Below are 16,916 nucleotides of genomic sequence, written 5' to 3'. Positions count from 1 at the left end.
GATTTTTAAAATTAACGTTAAAAGAGTATGTTTTCTTAATCTTTACGTAAAAAGCGAGCTCTTGATTATGTTTAGAAAACTAAAATTTGCAATTGAATCTAAAATTGAAGAAAAGGTTATATGCACGAAATAATACACTAAGTTCATTAGAGATTACATTCAAATCAAATCATTTCTTTGCATTAGATTGGGTCATATATATTTATGTAGCTTGAGAAATTACTCACTAAACCATACTATTTTGACGTGGTATTAATTTGTGTGGTAAACAAAACATATAATTTATTCCAAGAGGCTTACAGTATAAGGTGGAACATGAGTAAATTAGAAAAGAATTAATTAACAAAACAGCATATAATTAATTTTATCAATGACAATTGAGTCACGTACTGATATTGATATGGTAACAAAATTTTATTCATTAATTATATCATAAAAATAATTTGTGTAAGTAAATTAAGAAATAAAAAAATTAATAAAAAAATTTGGCCGCCAATAATTTCGCTTCACCTTTCGCTTGTGGATTCTTATATATTGTGTTCCTCTTTGTTAGGTTTTTCATTGAATATTTATTTTGTTATCTTTTTTTTCTTCTATTATTTGTTTTAATTTCTTATTGCTTCTGTATCTATTACCGAACTTTTTTACTCCAGAAAGTCAATGGTGAAGGAGCCTTATCTATCTTATATTTGTGGTCATCGATGCATTTAATAGTTGCATGCATGCATTGCGTTTATGACAAAGATATATATATATATATATATATATATTATTACAAAATGTGTGTCATGTAATAACATTTTAATATCAAAATGTTTTATTTTATCTTTTTAAAATTTATAAATACATAGTACATATCCTAATATATTTTTGTACGAAACTAAAATTAAACGCTACATAAAAAAAATGCATAATAATTTTATACTGCCATTCGATGTCATTCAATGTTTTGATCGTGATGAATTTGATTTTTGTTTTAAACAAAAAAAAATATAGAAATATATAGTTAGATTCGGACAAAAAATTACACTTTTTTTTTTAATGATTTGCAAGGAGTAGCTTCTGTTTTAGGATTTGGATTTGGATTTGTATTGAAATATTCAATGCAGCACAGTAGAGAGTGATGACCCGGTTGGTACATGGGCCATGGGGGCTGCTGCCAGTAATCCCCAACGTGCATATTTTGATTATCTTTGCTTCTCTCCCACCTCCTACTGTTGATGATAAGGACTATCATGAAGGCCCCTTTCTACCATGTCTTTATTTCAGTCAAAAGCCAGAAAACCAAAATACAGGAATGCCTATGGCAATCACGCAACCTGAACTCAAATTTATGGTTGGTTTTACATAGCAAAACACAGAGGATCAATGATGCCGTGAAAGTGTTTGATAGATATATGTATATATATTCCATTCTACACATTCATGTTCTAATTATGAACAAGACCAAAAACCAAGAGAGACGAGGCAAGGTTTCCATATCACTTCTTTGATCTAATTATCTTCATTTTGCCCTTCAAAGAGGCTTTACTACTGGATGTTACGTGATGGATGTTCATGTTCTTATGTTCTGGTCTCTGCTCGATCTTCTGACTAACTATGGCTTGTGATTTCTTCCTTCTCTTCATCCCAAAAGACGACAACTTTCTCTTCTCCTGGGTCTCTATGATCGTGTCAAGCTTCGGTTTCCATTGCCGAGACCGAACAAGCTGCTTATACTCCTTTTTCAACTGAGCAGTATTACACACGCTACTCTTCGTCGTCTCTTCTTCACAACCCGCCTCGCCATTCTCCGCCGCGTCCCCTTCCTCCATCAATTGCGATATAAACTCGTCAGTCACGCGTATTCTCAAACACCCGGAAGGCGATTTCTGTATATCGAAAGGTGTACAAGTTGCGGCCTTTTTCATCAACGCATTCTGAAACGGCTGATGCGGCGTCGTCTTGGCCGAAGCGAAGGCGGCAATGTTGACGAACGACAATACGGACTGGAAAAATTTTGTGGGGAGAAGAAAGTAGTTATGACCGAATTGGAGCAGGTCAGACTCGGCGAGAGCAGGTATTTTTCGACCTATGTAGAACGAGTCAGAGCGGCAAATAAGGTGTTTAGGGAACTGGGTCATGAGCTCCGACGCGTGAATGGGTCGGGTGTAGATCTTGACAGACCCGTTCGAATCAATGAGCTTGATTGTCGGTGGAGCAGCTGGTGGTTCTGGCTGGATTTGGCCGCACGCGACGTGGTTGGTCATAAGCTGGAAACAGCTCCACGGGACCATTTGTATTAGACTCAAAAACTTGATGCCCATATTATTATTAGCTCATAAACCCACAACACAAAAGACAACCACAACGTGGTTTATATGATTGGAGAAAAAGTGAATCTAAAGGAAGTGATTATATAGTGAAGGAATGATGAGAGAAAGAAATGACAGATTGCTTGGTTTTGAGGGGGAGAGGCGTAAGGGCTGGCTATATAATTGGTTCGTTTGTTGTAAGTTTAGGTGTAAGTTTATTAACGTCCACTCACTTTCGTACCCAATCAAAAGCCTAAAATATGGTAGCTTTTAGCTTATATGTTAACTTATATAAGCTCATAAGAGCTAGCGTAGACCAATGGAGTTGGACTCATTCGGCAGTTGTCTGACGGTGTCGTCCAATAATGTCTAGTGGTGTTCGTTTTAGTGTATGTGTTTTTTTTAGTCATTTTGATTGTACTCCATCTTTTTGGTGATCCCGAGTGCCTACGAGTCTCAATCACTTAATTTATTTGATAACTTAATATAATTAGATCTATGACCTTTTGAAAAAAAAAGAAAAAAAAAAGTTCCTTCATAAGAGATTATTGAAGCTTGTCCTGCTGCGGAAGTAAAATCGATTAGTGAGTCACGACTTCAAGGTCAAACTTGCGTCAGTTATAAATTAATATAATTTTTGAGCTCTCAATTTTATTGTGAATCCCAAGTTTCCTTAATGGATTTCAAATTATGTTTAGTGAATTGATTAATTGGTCCTTAGTTCCACAGTGCATCAAGCTTCAACAATCTATTATAAAGAACTTATTTTAATCTTCAAATTGAAATTAACTTATTATTTTAATCTTGGAATCCATAACTTAATTCTTCCAAATTTGGGTGGATTCCAAGTCATAGTCATGTTGAGTGGTTGGGCACCCGCAGTACTACTTCTCTCGTGATTGGAGTCAATATATATATATATATACGAACACGTGTCATGATTTATTACAATGTCAATATTGGCACCTCATTCTCATTACCATGAATGAAACACTATTATAGTGTATGGTATTGTGGTGTTTGGGTATACAGCTAAGCATCCATCAATTTATAGATTTTTTAGTTTTTTGGTTAGGACAATAATGCAAACGTGGGGATTATGATGATGACGTTTCTTCTGCCGAATATACATGTGTTGTTGACCCAAATGCCCGCACGTGGTTTGCCTAAAAATGTCATTATTTACCAACTCCGATACGAGGTGGGTGGTCTACGATCTAGAGTTGGTGTTTAAATTATAGGACTAATTTGATAAGGCATTTTAAAAATAACAGATATGTTAATAGAAAAGGTGGTAGTAGAAATGTTGCTCGGATGTTGTGTGGTGTTTGATTGAACTTTTGTTGATAACATTTTTATTGAGTAGCATATATTAAATGATAAATATTTTATAATATCTATAAATTTATTTATTTATGAATTAATTTATAGTAACACATGAAGTGAGGGTATAAATGGAATAAAAAAAATTAATGGGGACAATATTGATTTTTGACAGTGAAATGCTATTAAAATGCTTCATACAAGTAGCATGTCAAAAGTAACCTAAAATACTGAGTGAAAATGTTTCGGATTATGTGTCAAAAAAATCCGTTTGGATTGAAAATAACATTTATACTGACAAGTAGTATAAATGCTACTAAAAATGTTGATCCAAATGGGCCTATAAAATTATGCCTTTGAGTTGGGCTAGTTTCAAGACATAAATTACATCAAAGCCCAATTACAGATGGCCCAGCTTGAGGTCACGTATTACATCAAAGCCGAATAAAAGACGGCCCAGCTGGAATTCAGACGGCCAAGTCCGGAGACTACTAGTACTACGACGAACAATAATCTTGACTGAGAATCGAGACTGAATTTCAAAGCTAGGAGCATGTAGAATCTATGAAGGAAAGACAAAAAATGGGGAAATTGTGGAAGATAGCAGCAGTCGTGGCAGTTGCGGCGGCAGGGAGGGAACTGAGCAAGCGATATGGATTAGAGAAAGACGACGCTATCAAGTTACTTGGAGAATGGTCGGATCGGCTTGGTGTTTGGGCGATCCCGTGCTACGTTGCTATCCACACCGTCACTCTCGCTCTCTGCCTTCCCTACGCCATTTTCTTTGAAGCTGCGGCTTCTCTCCTCTTCGGATTCTTCCCGGCCGTCCTCTGCGTCTTCTCGGCTAAAATCCTTGGAGCCTCTCTCTCATTCGGGATCGGCAGGTTCATATCTGAATTTGAATTTGGAAGTTTGCTTTGGTGAAATCTTTGATAGGGTTTTAATTGATGAAGTATATATCCTAGCATTGGAAGATCAGTATTTAGGCTTTTGTAGGTTGGAAGAATTAAATCAATTAAGATGACTTGTTAGTAATGACTTAGGTTCAGTTGTGGGCTGAGCAAAAAATGGAAGATTTCACATTGTTCTATTATCTTTTCTTCTGTAAAATTGTTGTCTTGTACTGAAGTTACAACAATGAGGATTGATGTTAATCATAGAAAATCAAGAAGTCAATGGCGCCCGTTATTGTATGAATTTGTAAGTTAAAGTTGCATACTGAAACGAATGCTAGTAGTTGGAAAAGATCTTACATTGGCCTTTTTTAAAGGGAAATGATGGCAGGGGACTAATGGGAGAATTTTCACTGAACCAATTGGTGGAAAACATAGTTGCTCCACAATCAGAAAATCATTGTAATCTACACACATGTATGAAGGTACCAATGAAATAATGTTGGCACATGTAAGTTGCTAGAAAAGTGGATTTAACAAGATAGCTGTTAATTCGCCAGAGAGTAATCCAGCACTATTCAGGCTTAAAAAGGACAAAGTTGTGATCATTGTTGATCATTTATTTCCCTCCTTTTAGCTCTCCTGCCATATTAAGGTTGAGCTGTGTAATTTAAGTTATGTATGCTAAAAGGTGAAGCAAAGGCTGATTACGATGTTGGTGGAGATGGCAAAAATAAAATAAGACTGTAAACAGAGCCTATTGACAAAAGAGGTTCCATGCAGTGATAGGAGTTCAAATGCCTAATGTTGATGGAGGTGTTAATTGGCTGACATACGTATGAATGGAACTATTTCTAGATGTCCATGGTTTATGTTGGAGAGTGTGGTTGCAGATGGATTAAGTGGGGGAGAAAATTTTCTACTTATTAGATTCTAAATAGTTCTTAATTAGGGATTGATGTCAGCATTTCAAATATTTGGGATCAAAGCTGTCGTTTGAAAGTGTAAATCCACATAGTGGACTCCTAGTTCTTAACTAGAGATTGTTACTACTTCAAGGCTGTCATTGTTGTACAGGATGAAACTATTATTGGATGTTCTTGTTTTGTGTTGGAGTGTGTAATCGCAGATAGACTAATCTATGAGAGAATTCACATGGTGGACTCCTAGTAGTTTTAACGAGGGATTGATGTCACTGTTTTCAATATTTGGGATTAAGGCTGTCATTGTTGTGTTGTTCATGCTGGAGTTTTCAAGATCTTTACCTCATGCAATCTATCTCAAAAATTGCTCCCTCTTTGTTTTTCTAAAGATTTCAGTTCAATGGGTGTTCTACATCTCCTGCACTGTGAGTATTGATTACTTCTAGTCACCGACACTGTTGGTTTTTCCAGGCTGGTCTTCAAGTGTTCAGGCTCAGCAAGGGAGTGGATCAAAAGAAACAAATACTTCCACATACTTTCAACAGGGGTTGAAAGAGATGGATGGAAATTCGTCCTTCTTGCTCGCTTCTCACCAGTGCCCTCCTACGTCATAAACTATGCCCTATCTGCAACAAATATGCGGTTTTTGTTGGATTTCCTGCTTCCTACAGTAATTGGCTGCGTGCCGAAGATTTTACAGAATACATCCCTTGGCAGCCTTGCTGGTGCTGCAGTTGCTTCGGCATCTGGCTCGCAGAAGTCTAAGCTTCAGTCTTACATATTTCCCCCGATTGGGATTGTATCAAGCATTCTTATTTCCTTAAGAATTAAACAATATTCTACTAGTATCATTGTAGCTGAATCCGTTCCTGGCGATTCTAGTAACGTTAAGGACTTGTCTCAAACTCATTCTGGCACAGAGGAAGGCAAGGGAGATGAGAAAAAACAATGAGTTCATCAACATTCAGACTATTAGCCTCTCTGTCATAGGTAAAGTTTTACAGGTCTGAATTGTACTTCCAGTTAGATGACATACTTTGTAGTAGACTTTGAGATGGATATATCTTGATATTCTGCAAATACTGGTGTTGCAGGTTCATTTAGCATAACCAAACTAGGATAGCCCAGCTGATAATCGCCAAAGGCGTATGCTTGAGGGGTTTTTGTGGTGATCTATCTATCTCTATTCGGTTTCGCGCTGTACCTTGGCCCAACTTATCTCTCGACAGGTTGTGGCAAGCCTGTTTGGCCCGAGTTTAGGCCCAACTTGACTGTCCAAGAATAGGCAAGCCTGTTTGTGTCGTTCTCGATTACCCAAAAAAAAAAAGTTTCTTTAGCAGATAATTCATCACTAGTCTTCTGGTAAAGCTAAGAGTAGTGTGTGTTTTGATGTCCATTGTATCCATTAATAGCTTATTAGCTTTCCTCCCATTCCTGTGCGTGTAATATATATGATTTGATAGAAATTTTGTTGTTGAAAGGGCTATTCCATACACAATTATAGGACATTCCCATGTATGACAAGGTTCTATATGCTGTTCTACAGCTGAAGTCTCACATAAATCGTATTCTCATGGCAAATTCTAACTTGATAAAGTGTTTTTGGGATTCTAAAGTTTTCTTTTCTTAGAAGATTTTTAAAAATTGGGTTGGATTCAGGGGGGAGCCGGTGCAGTAATGAACAGGTTAATAACCTGTTCACTCTATGAACCGTTGGATCTTTAAGGCATGATCTGACGGTCAATTAATCTGACTCCTCTTTGTACAATTGTACTCTAACTTTCTCACAAAAAATACAAAAGAAAAAATTGACTCGTTCTCTTCATACTCTGTCTCTCATCAAAGTAAATCCTTTCCTTTCTTCTCGCCATCTCCTTGGTGATTCCATCTGATCAAAGCTAATCAACTATCTGCAGCAAAGAGACGGTTGAGGTCAAGAATAAGATCGACAAAGGCCATCAGATCTGACTTCTATTTGTACTCTTATCTCTATCTTAAAAAATACAACAGAATGAGATCTGACTCCTCAAGCCCCCTTGGCTTTCTTCTCGCCATCTCCATTGCTGATTCCATCTAATCAAAGCTCCTCAAGTATCTGCCGCAAAAATGGTTTTGATTCTAAATCCTAGGTTTGTAAGTTGAAGTTGGCATTATTCCTCAATCTCTAATTCAATAGCCTCTTTCATCTTTATCAGGTCAAGAACCCATTGATGTTAGAGAGAGAAAAGCTGAACAAGATAAGAATAAATTTAATTTAAAATATTGAAAATTTGTTAGGTAAACTAAAAACCGTTGGATATAAATCATAGGATCCAATGGCTTAGATAATGAACCGGTTAATAGCCGGTGCATAGTGCACCGGCACTCCCCCGGGTCCGAAATCTTATGATCCAATTCACGGTTCTTGACTAGGTCTGCTATTGATTTAGTTGGTCTTCTTCTTCTTTTTTAACCAAGTCAATATGAGGAAGAAAATTTTAAACGGCAATAAATAAATATTGACGCAAACTATATTGAAAAAGGCAGCACGGACAACAAAAAAAATTTAAGGAAAAAACTAGAAAGTGAGGCACAAGGCAACGTAGTCTTGGGAGAAAAAAGAAATTTAGATAGAATAATTAATTGCAGGGCATTTAAAACTAAAAACTAGAAAGTGAGGCCCAAGGCAACGTAGTCTTGGGAGAAAAAAGAAATTTAGATAGAATAATTGCAGGGCATTTAAAACTAAAAACTAGAAAGTGAGGCACAAGGCAACGTAGTCTTGGGAGAAAAGAGATTTAGATAGAATAATTGCAGGGCCAAATGCATTTCTCGATGGTTCAGGTCCAGGTCTAGTGTGTGTGTGTATATATATTCCAATATATAAGCATTCCAAATCCAAAGTCATTTCAAAATTTTTTTTTTTTTTACTACGTTGGAGGTTAAGATGTATTGACAATTAATAAAACACTAGTCTCTGATTTTCCAATTCATCATTGATTCAAGACTTCAAGTCCGGTTTTAATAACTATGTGATGACTTCCAATACTAGCTCGGTCTTAGTGACGTATTAGGTTGTAGAACACTGCACAATATAAAACGTGAGCTATAGGGTGCCCTGGAGTTAGCTAAGAATCACGGAGCACGTGCCCTTGGATTTTTTGATTGGGTCAGCCTTTTTCTTTTTTAAACCAAATCAATCTGAGGAAGAAAATCTTAAATAATAATGTATATTGATTCGACAAACACAAGATTACAGAGCTATATTGAAGAAAAAAATAAGAAGCAAGATTACAGTCTTGTGGGGCACTGACGACAACAACAAAAAAAAAAGGGAAAAAAAAAAACTAACAACTAGAAAGTGAGATACAAGGCAACCCAGTCTTGGGAGAAAAAAATATAAATTTATAATTGCATGGCCAAATGCACAACTCTGAGGTCCAGGTCCAGGTCTAGCATGTATATATATATATATAGATACACACACAAGCATTCCAAATCCAAAATCGTTTCATATTTTATTTTTTGGATTTATTTGTTTGAATAATTGCATGGCCAAATGCACAACACCGAGGTCCAGGTCCAGGTCCAGGTCCAGTATGTGTGTGTATAAATATATATACACACACACATAAGTATTCCAAATCCAAAGTCATTTCATAATTTATTTTTTTGATTTATTTGTTTGATTAGGTTGGAGGGTAAGATGTATTGATTATTAATAAACCCCTAGTCTGTGAAGGTAGAAATTAATGCAAAACCATTCCCTTCTAGAAAGATTTATACCATATATGAACTAAAGATAGTCTGTTACATCGGAGAGAAAAAGGGATTTAGGGGCTCTGCAATCTCTAGAGTCTATAAATTTATAAGTTAAAAATTAAAAATGTAGTGTGATGTGACACACCTTCCAAACCATTAGATTAAAATTATAGACTATATAATTTTAAACGAATTGCGGAGCCCCGAATCAAAAAAAAAGAAGAATTATTGTAGATTTTCTTCTTTCTTTTTTCCTTTTGATTTTCTTCCTCTTCCTTTATTTTTTTATTTTATTTTTATATGAGTTTCTTCTTTATTTCTGTTCATAAAGTGACATAGGATACAAGATATTTTATTTCTTTATGATTCATTTCTTAAATGAAATTGATCTTTTCCAAGATTTTAAGTTTCTCTGAGTGTTTGGTCACCTGAGGCTTGGGAGGTGATATACTCGGTTGGCATGCTTTCTTCTCAAATGGACACCTCGACTCCATCTTGGTCGGTGGCCAAGGTGGCTCTTCGGTCGACATCTTGTGTCACATATCAAGACCATTTAGTGAAAGATTATTTTGGTATTATCACAATGCTTTTGGGTTGAAGTGGTGTAGCAATCATTTGGGCCAATGCTAGCGATTACACGCAAAGAAATGATAATATTTTCAACTCCAATTTGGTTTGGCATTTGTTGTAAAGTTCCACATGCATTTGACTTTGATGTTTCTCCAATGCTATGTAATACTATGCATATATAGAACGCGTTAAGACAAATCTTCAATTGGTTGTTCTTTACCTAACAACAAATGGGAAGGGATTGATTGTCAAAAAGGGCTAGATTCCCCCTATCTTGAAAAAGCAAGTAGATTGGTACCTAACACATCACACAAAAAGTTCAAAAACAAACATCTCCCATGTGCCCACCTTTGAAATAAAATTATGTAAATAGATGAGAAACAAAAAGGTGGGACCATATGAATACTGGTCCGAGAAATACGACAAATGATGCTGTCGTTTTAGTGGAAAGATAGATTATGAGAACCGATATTGGAAAACAGTTCATCTTACCCAACCCAGCCCTATGAAGAACAATAATAAAGGGCACAAAGACGCATGAATTGACCTTCCCACTATTTCTCTTGCACAATAAACAATTCTTTTGTATTAAAATTTGAATAATTACATTACAATACTTTCATTGCATCAAACATTATTAATCATACAATTAATGACGAGACGTTATTCGTCATTATCACTAACCAATAACAAAAAAGGTTAGCAATATACTATAGCTTATCATAAACTATTCTTAATTAACATTATTGACAAGTAATTAATTAATCTAAAAATTCTCTTTATGAAAATCAAACTTTGTGGTTGTCCTGTGAGAGAAGTCCAACGCTAATTGCCTTAGCTCCTTAATTGGTGCTGGTGCCCCACAATAGAAAACTCCTGCACAAACAAATACCAAACCCACCATCAACACATAAGAAAATAAAATTATTAATATCCCAACAATTTGTATCTCAATTATTTTCATTTTTGAATTAAATGCATATGTATTCGTAATTCGTAAGTTATACATGTCCCACGTATATCTATCATTAAAAACTATGGGCGCGTGAGGAAGGGGTAGGGGAGGAATTGAAACTAACCAATTCGTGCGTCTGGATGTTGGAGTGCGATTCGCTTGTAGACTTGTCGCCAATTAGGTTTTGCGAAATGGGATTTGACGCGAGTTCCCGAAATAACGTCGACTCCGTTCTTCGCGTGGTGGAGGGACTGGAGCATAGTAATTAGGGCTGATCTGGCATCGCCTTCTTCGTACACACTGGTGCAGTAATTGTGAAGCTCAATCACGCCCTTCTCGTCCATCTCCGCCACCTCATTCATTATCCCTTTGAACCATTCGAACGATCCTTGCTCTCTCGTTACCCAGTAAAAGTAGGCTTTCGTGGTTTTGAATTTGTTTCTGGTGGTGTTGTTGTTTGGGGTTGATCTGCCGCTCTCGAGCCCTGACTCCAATGCTTCGTCGTCTTCGGATCGGGTTTTCATGTTGTTAATGATGTCCTTGACGATACTAATCATCGGCGTCGCTCCGATTCCGAGGCCGACCAGAAGTACTACATCGTACTGTTTGTAGTCTTGTGCTGGTGCTCCAAATGGGCCGTCGATCAGAATCTTTGGGAAGCTGAAATCATGGATTAATTTAATCAACATTATTAATTAGTTTAATCATTAACGTTATATAATACTTGAATTTGGATTTTTCTTACCTGGGATTGTTTCCATCGGCTCTAAGTAATCCACTCTTGCCAGCTGGAGGAGGCTGACATACCTAAATCAAACAACAACAAAATCAATGTCGGATTCCTGGTTTCCATGTCTGGTTTGGTTTGTAATAAAAATGATTAGAAGATTGTGATTAAAGTAAACGAACCTGGGAGAAGACAGTTTTGAGCTGCCGAGTCCAATCGCCTAGAGTTCGAATGTGGACACTAAGGTAATCGTCTCCGGGAGCTGAAGTGATTGAAAATGGATGCCTGTTTTGCAAATATTTTAGATTGAATGATCTGGTTTCTTGAGTTGATTTTGATTGAAATGGGAGAATTAATTAGACGTACCATTCGAAGGGAGAAACAGCAGCGCAATTGACGAACATGTATTGGCCACTCTTGTACTTGAATCCATGGGGCTTTGACATGTGCAGAGCTAGCACATTGCCTGGATACACAGCAACCTTCAGAATCTTGACTGGTTTGATGCTTGATCTGAACGCTCTGATCAACCTTTCACAGGCGTAAAGAAGCACCGGCACCGCAAGGTACATCCATGTCTGCATTCAAAGATCAAAAGTCATGAGAACAGGATAATTAAATCGAAAATGATGAAGAAAGGAAACAATGAGTAAGAAAGAAAGACAAAGAGACTCACTGTTTTTTGGTACCATATTTTGGTGAGGTAGAGGTAGATGCCATGAACAATGAGAAGGGTGTAGACAATGACAAAAAGATGGTGAGAGTACCAGAAAGCATTGAACCCTGTGAGCTTCTTTAGAGCTTTTGGTAAGTTGAGCCTGCTACGTCTGAACCAAGGCGTGGCTAGCGTAAACGCTATGGCCATTAACACCACCATTATAATTCCAGTAACCCCTTCCACACCCTTGACAAACCACCAGTAATTCTGGGGCTGTTCCTCCCCAAAATATTTTTCCAAAGGCTCGTATTCCTCTTCGGTGGCGTGAAGAAGCCGAGGGAAGTCACATGTTAGATGAGCACCAGCATGTAGTCCTACTCCAACTGCTATTCCAATGGCAATTACCTTATGAAAGTTGAGATTGTCATCGAAAGGCACGGCCTTGCCTAATTTAGTCTTGTTTCGAAGCCAAGTAATTGTGTTTCTGCAAACTGGGAGAAGAATAATTGCCATGTTGAATTTCAGAGTCTCTGCTCCTCCTTTGGCGACGCAAACGCAATAGCCCATCACTTCGAACACCTCTTTGTTTTTGTATTGGATGAACTTGTATGTGAATAAGCCGGCAAGGATTCCCAGCCATAACATCATAATCCAGACTCTCTGCCAGTTATCTAATAAGAAATACTTGATCTTCTCATACCATCTGCTTATTGGGTTGTTCAATTGAGTTGGTTTCAGCTTTTGACTCAAGAGTTGGCTCAAAACTTTGCTGTCTCCCATTCTCACAGATTGGTTTGGAGCTTGTAATAACAGAGTTTCCAGGTTGTATATCTGGTTGACATACCAACGAATTATTATTCTCATTCTACTTGGATTATTCAATAAAATTCATTTCATATTTTTCACATACCATGATGTAACCGGCATTGTCAGGATCGAGTTCTTCCATGATCATTGCTGCATACTCCTTTGCTTGCTTTTGAATGTTTGAAAGCTTGTTTGCAGAAGCACTGAGACTGATAATCTACAGTCATAAAACTGATTGGTTAGTAAATGCATCTACACTAATTTAATCCTGAAAACCTTGACCAAGTTTTGTAAGTGTTCGATACACGCTTACGGCTTACCTCTCTGACTTCTTCTTCTGTGATTCTTCCGTCGGCATCTTTGTCCACCCTACAACATCCCAATCATTAAACATTAATTAACAACAAAAATACCATTGATTAATTCAAGATAAGAAGTAATTAAGTAAAGGCTGTTTACATGTCAAAGAAAGTTTGAAGCCTTGCATCAAAGCTTTCATTTGAAATCTGATCCCAGAAATCTTTCAGTTGAGCTTTGTTGATTGAATCACCGGTGATGTTATGTCTCCGAGCAAGAGCGCCAAACAGTTCCAATGAAAACTCCTTGGAATCCTTGTTCATCCCTACAAATATTCAAAATTAATTCTAAGAACTTTTAAATAAGAAGTAATTCAAATTTCAAACTAGTACCTACCTATGCATTCACCGAACAAGGAAGAGCTAAGAAGCCCGCTAGTAGATGCGGTGAGGTCATCAAACCGCTTCTCCACGGCGGGCCATCCACCTCCACCGCCACCAGTCTTGGCAGTGATGAACTTAAGCCCCTTCAAGGCATGAGCTGCAGCAGATTTGGTCCGGTCGAACCGTCTAGCAGCAGACGGTCTCCTCGAGAAGGAAGTTAACCGTTTGAGCTCTTGAGAGACTTGCTTGATGTGCGAGGAAGTGCTATGAAACAGAAACGATCGAAACGACGCCGACTTCCCCTCTAACGTCTTCTTAGCCAACAAAGCCAGTTCCGGATCCTCATGACCTTCTCCCCCTGCAGCTTGAACGCTGTGAACGGCCACAGAGTCTTCTCCGATATCGAGAGTGATTTCCACAAAAGATGAACCATCGTCTGCTTCGCCATTTACGGAGGATCTCGGTGGTTCGACTGGAGGAATGTTGAAGCGGGCACTTTTCTTGGAGGGACGTTTTCTGATTGGAGCACCTAATTGACCACTGAATGTGGACCTGTCGCTTGCGATGCTCTCTGTGTCGGAGTTGTTATCAGAGTAAGCTCCTCTGCTTTCTTCGCCTCTCATTTTCTTCACAATTCACAATAAAAAAACAGAGTCACTGGTTCATAAAGAGAAGGAAAAATGAAAGAATGTATGAAGATGATAGCAGATTTTGCAGTAATCCAAGTTTTTCCTGAACACACATGAAGGTTGTGTATATATACAATGAGGGATAGAGAGACAAGAGGAGGAGGAGAAGGAGAAGGAGATGGGTTGTTTGAGCAAATACGAAGATCGTAGGAAAGTAAGAGGCAGTCCAGTCAAAGTTCTCTACGATCATTTTTTTTTTTTTTTTATTGACGAGTCTTTGTTATGGCTTGACAAATGTACAACAAACAACTGTCCACACCTACTATTTTTTGTTGATAAATAACCAAGAAATATATAAATATATCTAACGAAAAATAACAACAGAAAATCCTTTGTTTCACTTTCTCTATAAAATTAAATATGCCCCAAACAAAGAATAAAAAGATCATCTAAATATTAACGAAGTTATTAACGAAATGGACAAACACTAAACATTACTTGCTAGCAAAACAAATCCTACATTTTTAAGCATTAATTTTTGTCGCAAATTACGAGATTTGCCCAATTTGTCTGTAGTGTGTAACAAAGACCCACATTAAGACACACAAATGATTTTTAGTCTTGTTTTATATTCTTTTAAAATTAAATTAATAAACAACTCAATCAGTTTTCTTGGGTGCTGCTACCCCCAGACCCCCGCATAGCTTTTACCCTCCCTGAAATAAAATCACGTGTCTGCCCTTGCAGAAGAGTACATATCGAGGTGACATACGAGTGTATTGAGATTCTCCCCAACCCAATCTCCTATCGTTCAATACGTGTGGTGTGGTGTGGTGCCAACATCTCATGGAGTATTTTTGGCATTATCACTCTCCAAAACTCAATCTCCCCCAAGATATTCACGTTGATTTCTGTTATTTCCTTTAGATGATATTTAATGCTAATGTGAATGGGGGATGCCATGCATAAGCTCCTAAGTTGATTGTTGTCACCAACTGGTTATAATAAAGTAAACTTCTATTATATACATGGACGGATTAGATACGTATACGTTGTCATATGGAGTCGTATTATACTATTATTGAGTGGGTGATGTGGTGACAAGCTAACCTACCCAGCTACCCTGTAGAATTAGTGGATTTAGAAGATATATGACAAGCGAAGAATGTTGAACAAGAACAGGTCGATAAAGAGGGTTTCTAAACGCACGTGATTCAATTTCATTGAGCATCCAAAGAAATATCAAATATGTTGGAAGCCCCAAAGATGGAACCAACAAGTGAGAACGGGTTGAATCAGCGGGACGTCGTGAATTCAAAGTAGCATGTCTTTTTATTATCGTAATTTATGAGATGAGTCCTTACTCAGTTTAATTAGCGTGTGCGAATGTCACTCTGTATTATCTCTCACACTGGATCTCAGCCCATGTTTGTACCTGGGATTGTGACTTGTGAGGTTTTCTATGTGGCCCATACTTTATCAATCAATTTTCTGATGGGCACTTGATTGGGTTTCAAAAAAAAAAAGAAAAAGAGCGAAGGTTGACCCCCATCTATTGATTCTAAAACGCGGATTGTATATGAAATGGCAAAGTCAACCTTTTCCAATACCGGCTCTGCTCATGGTTTTAACATAATTGGAAACTTCAAAGCCCACTTGTTGCATTGACAGAATCCTTCTCAAATCTCAACCACCCCCAAACCTTAATCCATGAACTTTCCTTCCACTTCCAGGCTTAGATTTCTAGACATAAAGGTAGAGTCAGAGTTAGAATTGCAAAAGTGTTGAGTGACCAGGTCAACCATTTTAATGGAAACTTTCTTCCATAGTTATTATTATCGACCCCTCCACTAGAGACTAGAGTGGTGAGTAGTGATTAATGCTCATTTCATTTCAAAATTCAGCCATCTTTTGCGCAATATATGATTGAAAAGGCCAAGGCCCAAAATCTTAAGTCTTACGAATTGCAAGGCCTCCAGTCCATCATTACATTAATGGGCCATAGTGTAAAAGTCTAGTTCAAAACGGACTTGATTGATCCATAAATTTGAAGGCCCATAAGACAGCAAACATACTGGGCCGAACTATTAGGCTTTCAATGTTGGGCCCATTTACATGATATTAGGTTAAATGAGAAACCCCGAAGCCCAGAGACCGACAAAACAGTTTCCTTCTCAATGTCTGTTAGTGGGCGTCTCTCCCAAATCAAAGATAAGACCAGTACAGGAATTTTGGAATCTTGTAATTTAGGTTTTGGAACAAAAGCATATGCATGCTCATGGTGAATGAATCTAGCGGTTATGAACTGATTGATTGATAAGGCCCAAGCCCAGGCCCAGCCACGCATTATTTAAAGACAGCTAACCTATTGGTGTCTTCCTTGCAGAAAATTAAAATAAAGTACCAATGGAGATTTGACACATACACAGACCACCAGCGACTTCACAGCTAATCCACAACTCACTCCAATTTTCAGTTTGTTCTATCTATCCAAATCTCTATCTCCTCCCAACTGCTCACCAATTTTCAGTTTGTTCTATCTATCCAAATCTCTATCTCCTCCCAACTGCTCATCGAATCCATTAATATGCCCCACATGCTTCGGCCGACTGCTCGGCTACCGCTTTTAGTATTTTTTTTTTGGAGCCATCTGGGTCAGCCCACGGTCTCGCAGGCTCCACACCCATTTTACTTTTTCTCAATATTTGTTGCTTCT

General features: G+C 37.7%; 3 protein-coding genes across 4 annotated transcripts; 1 reads left to right on the top strand and 2 right to left on the bottom strand.

The window, feature by feature from the left end:
- Positions 1 to 1,481: 1,481 nt before the first annotated feature.
- Positions 1,482 to 2,276, bottom strand: LOC120000600. The gene has a single exon (XM_038848725.1). The coding sequence runs from the start codon at positions 2,274 to 2,276 to the stop codon at positions 1,482 to 1,484; it is 795 nt and encodes a 264-aa protein (XP_038704653.1).
- Positions 2,277 to 4,105: 1,829 nt separating this feature from the next.
- On the top strand, positions 4,106 to 6,978 carry LOC119999463. Of its 2 annotated transcripts, none has more exons than XR_005468421.1 (3): positions 4,106 to 4,501; positions 5,905 to 6,437; positions 6,528 to 6,978. XR_005468421.1 is itself a non-coding variant. In XM_038847038.1 (3 exons), exons 1-2 carry the CDS (start codon positions 4,182 to 4,184, stop codon positions 6,383 to 6,385), a joined length of 801 nt encoding a protein of 266 aa, XP_038702966.1. In that variant the 5' UTR covers positions 4,106 to 4,181; the 3' UTR covers positions 6,386 to 6,423; positions 6,528 to 6,978. The 2 variants fall into 2 exon arrangements, 1 of the variants encoding a protein (XP_038702966.1); XM_038847038.1 differs by having other exon boundaries at positions 5,905 to 6,423.
- A 3,319-nt stretch (positions 6,979 to 10,297) lies between these two features.
- On the bottom strand, positions 10,298 to 14,392 carry LOC119999680 (respiratory burst oxidase homolog protein D-like). The gene is made up of 10 exons (XM_038847384.1): positions 13,585 to 14,392; positions 13,351 to 13,513; positions 13,212 to 13,260; positions 12,995 to 13,108; positions 12,103 to 12,915; positions 11,793 to 12,004; positions 11,609 to 11,711; positions 11,445 to 11,506; positions 10,824 to 11,359; positions 10,298 to 10,620 (listed from the first exon to the last, which is right to left on the bottom strand). Exons 1-10 carry the CDS (start codon positions 14,192 to 14,194, stop codon positions 10,511 to 10,513), a joined length of 2,772 nt encoding a protein of 923 aa, XP_038703312.1. The 5' UTR covers positions 14,195 to 14,392; the 3' UTR covers positions 10,298 to 10,510.
- Positions 14,393 to 16,916: the final 2,524 nt, after the last annotated feature.

The sequence above is a fragment of the Tripterygium wilfordii genome, chromosome 6 (genome assembly GCF_013401445.1).
Source record: "Tripterygium wilfordii isolate XIE 37 chromosome 6, ASM1340144v1, whole genome shotgun sequence".
NCBI lineage: Eukaryota > Viridiplantae > Streptophyta > Magnoliopsida > Celastrales > Celastraceae > Tripterygium > Tripterygium wilfordii.
The sequence above is the reverse complement of the archived record's forward strand: the minus strand, read 5'-3'. Positions and strand labels throughout refer to the sequence as shown.